The sequence below is a fragment of the Chondrus crispus genome, genomic scaffold (assembly GCF_000350225.1).
Source record: "Chondrus crispus Stackhouse genomic scaffold, scaffold_35, whole genome shotgun sequence".
NCBI classification, from domain to species: Eukaryota; Rhodophyta; class Florideophyceae; order Gigartinales; family Gigartinaceae; genus Chondrus; species Chondrus crispus.
The window spans coordinates 266,670-268,532 of NW_005179258.1; the positions used below are offsets into that span (position 1 = coordinate 266,670).

Consider the following 1,863-nt stretch of genomic DNA (forward strand, 5'->3'; position numbering starts at 1 on the left):
GAGCCGAGCGCGCCAGCCTCGGGGTCTTCGGCGCGCTGGATGTCGGCGGCGTCGAACTCGTCGTTCTCCTCCCAAAACGAATTGGGTCCTTGGAGAGCGGGGGCTTCGTCGTCGCCTCTCGGTTTGTCGCGCGTCCGTACGCGCGACCTTGTTTGGGCTTCGGCTTGATTCCGTGTCGTTACGAAGACATGGACGGCCTGATGATCGCAGCTCGCTCTACAAACGTGGTCCGCGAGCTCGTTCGATACGTCTCGAACTGTCGTGCCCCTCGAAAGTGGGGATGTCGTCATCCACCTCGACGGTGGGGCGAGGGTCATTGGCGACCTTCGGCGACACGAGTCGTGACAGGGCATCGGGCAACTGATGCACGCGTCCGGGGCGGTACTGAATGGTGAAATCGTATTCAGCCAGACGTAGCCGCCACCGGGTGAGTCTTCCGGAACTCTCGGTGAGGGACATGAGACATCGGAGGGCGTCATGGTCCGTCCGTACGGTGAACTTCGTGCCTTCTACGTACGGCCGTAGTGTGCGGACGGCCCACACTACGGCGAAGCACTCGCGTTCGGTAGCGCTGTAGTTGCGCTCACTATCGGACAGTGAGTACGACCAATACCCCACGGGCCGCCAGTCGTTCGGCTCTTCGTGCTCCTGAAGTAAGGTACAGCCGAGTTGGTAGGCACTCGCGTCGGTGTCTATCATGTACGGACGACCGTGCCGGGGCATCGCGAGGATCGGCGGAGCGATCATGCACTTCTTAAGGTTCTCGAACGCCTGAAGTTGCAGCTCCGTTGGGTTATCGAAATCGTGATCCGAGTCCTTGCGCGTCATGTCGGTCAGAGGACGCGCAATCTTAGCGAACCCCTTAACGAATCGGCGGTATACGTTACACGCCCCGAGGAACGAGCGCACTTGCGTCAACGTCCTCGGGAACGTGAACGTCTTGAAAGCGTCGGCCGCCGTATCGGCCACACTTGCCTGGGGAGATGACGTGCCCCAGGTAGTGCACCTTCGGTCGGAAGAAGCTGCACTTCTTGAGCTTAAGGGAGATACCGGAACTCCGCAGTAAGCTCAAGACGGTATCGAGATGCCTCGCGTGTTCTCCGTGCGTACGGGAGAACACGATCACGTCGTCGAGATAGACGAGGCATATTTGCCAGCGGACTCCGGAGAGTATTATGTCGAGCGCACGTTGGAAGGTGGCCGGTGCCCCTTTGAGTCCAAACGGCATGCGCAAGTGGCGAAACGTGCCCATGTGCGTCGTAAACGTGGTCTTATCCCGGTCTTCTGGAGCGACCGGGATCTGCCAATAACCAGAATTGCAGTCCAACGTGGTGAAGACGGCTGCATCTCCTAACGAGTCGATGCAGTCGTCCATCCGTGGCAGCGGATACCAATCCGCTGCGGTCTTCGCGTTGAGACGCCGGTAGTCCACGCAGAACCGAAGAGAGCCGTCTTTCTTCGGTACGAGCACCACGGGGGACGCCCACTCGGTGCTGGCGGGTTCGATAACCCCTGCGTTCAACATCTTGTTGACCTCCTTCGCGACCATTTCGCGCATGGCCGGGCCCTTCCGATAAGGCATAGAACGAATCGGTTTCGTTCCCGGTTCGAGGGGAATGCGGTGCTCCGTGGCTTGAATCGTTCCAAGCGCACCGCTCCACAGACTCGAGTGCTTACGGAGCATCTCGAGTACGTGGCCACGGAGCTTGTCATCGTCGATGTATGACAGGTCGATCTCTTTTTCCCAATCCATCGGTGGATTTTCGGAGTCCTTTTGCTGATGGAGTACAGTACCCCTCGCCGTCAGTTGGCATAAAGGTGACCGTTCGTCCGGGTCGACCCCCCCGCCCCCGGCGGTGGTCT

General features: G+C 59.6%; 1 protein-coding gene across 1 annotated transcript; it reads right to left on the reverse strand.

Moving 5' to 3' along the window:
* Positions 1–216: 216 nt before the first annotated feature.
* On the reverse strand, positions 217–1,228 carry CHC_T00006098001 (hypothetical protein). The gene is made up of 2 exons (XM_005718087.1): positions 1,127–1,228; positions 217–975 (listed from the first exon to the last, which is right to left on the reverse strand). The coding sequence occupies exons 1-2, from the start codon at positions 1,226–1,228 to the stop codon at positions 217–219; spliced, it is 861 nt and encodes a 286-aa protein (XP_005718144.1).
* Positions 1,229–1,863: the final 635 nt, after the last annotated feature.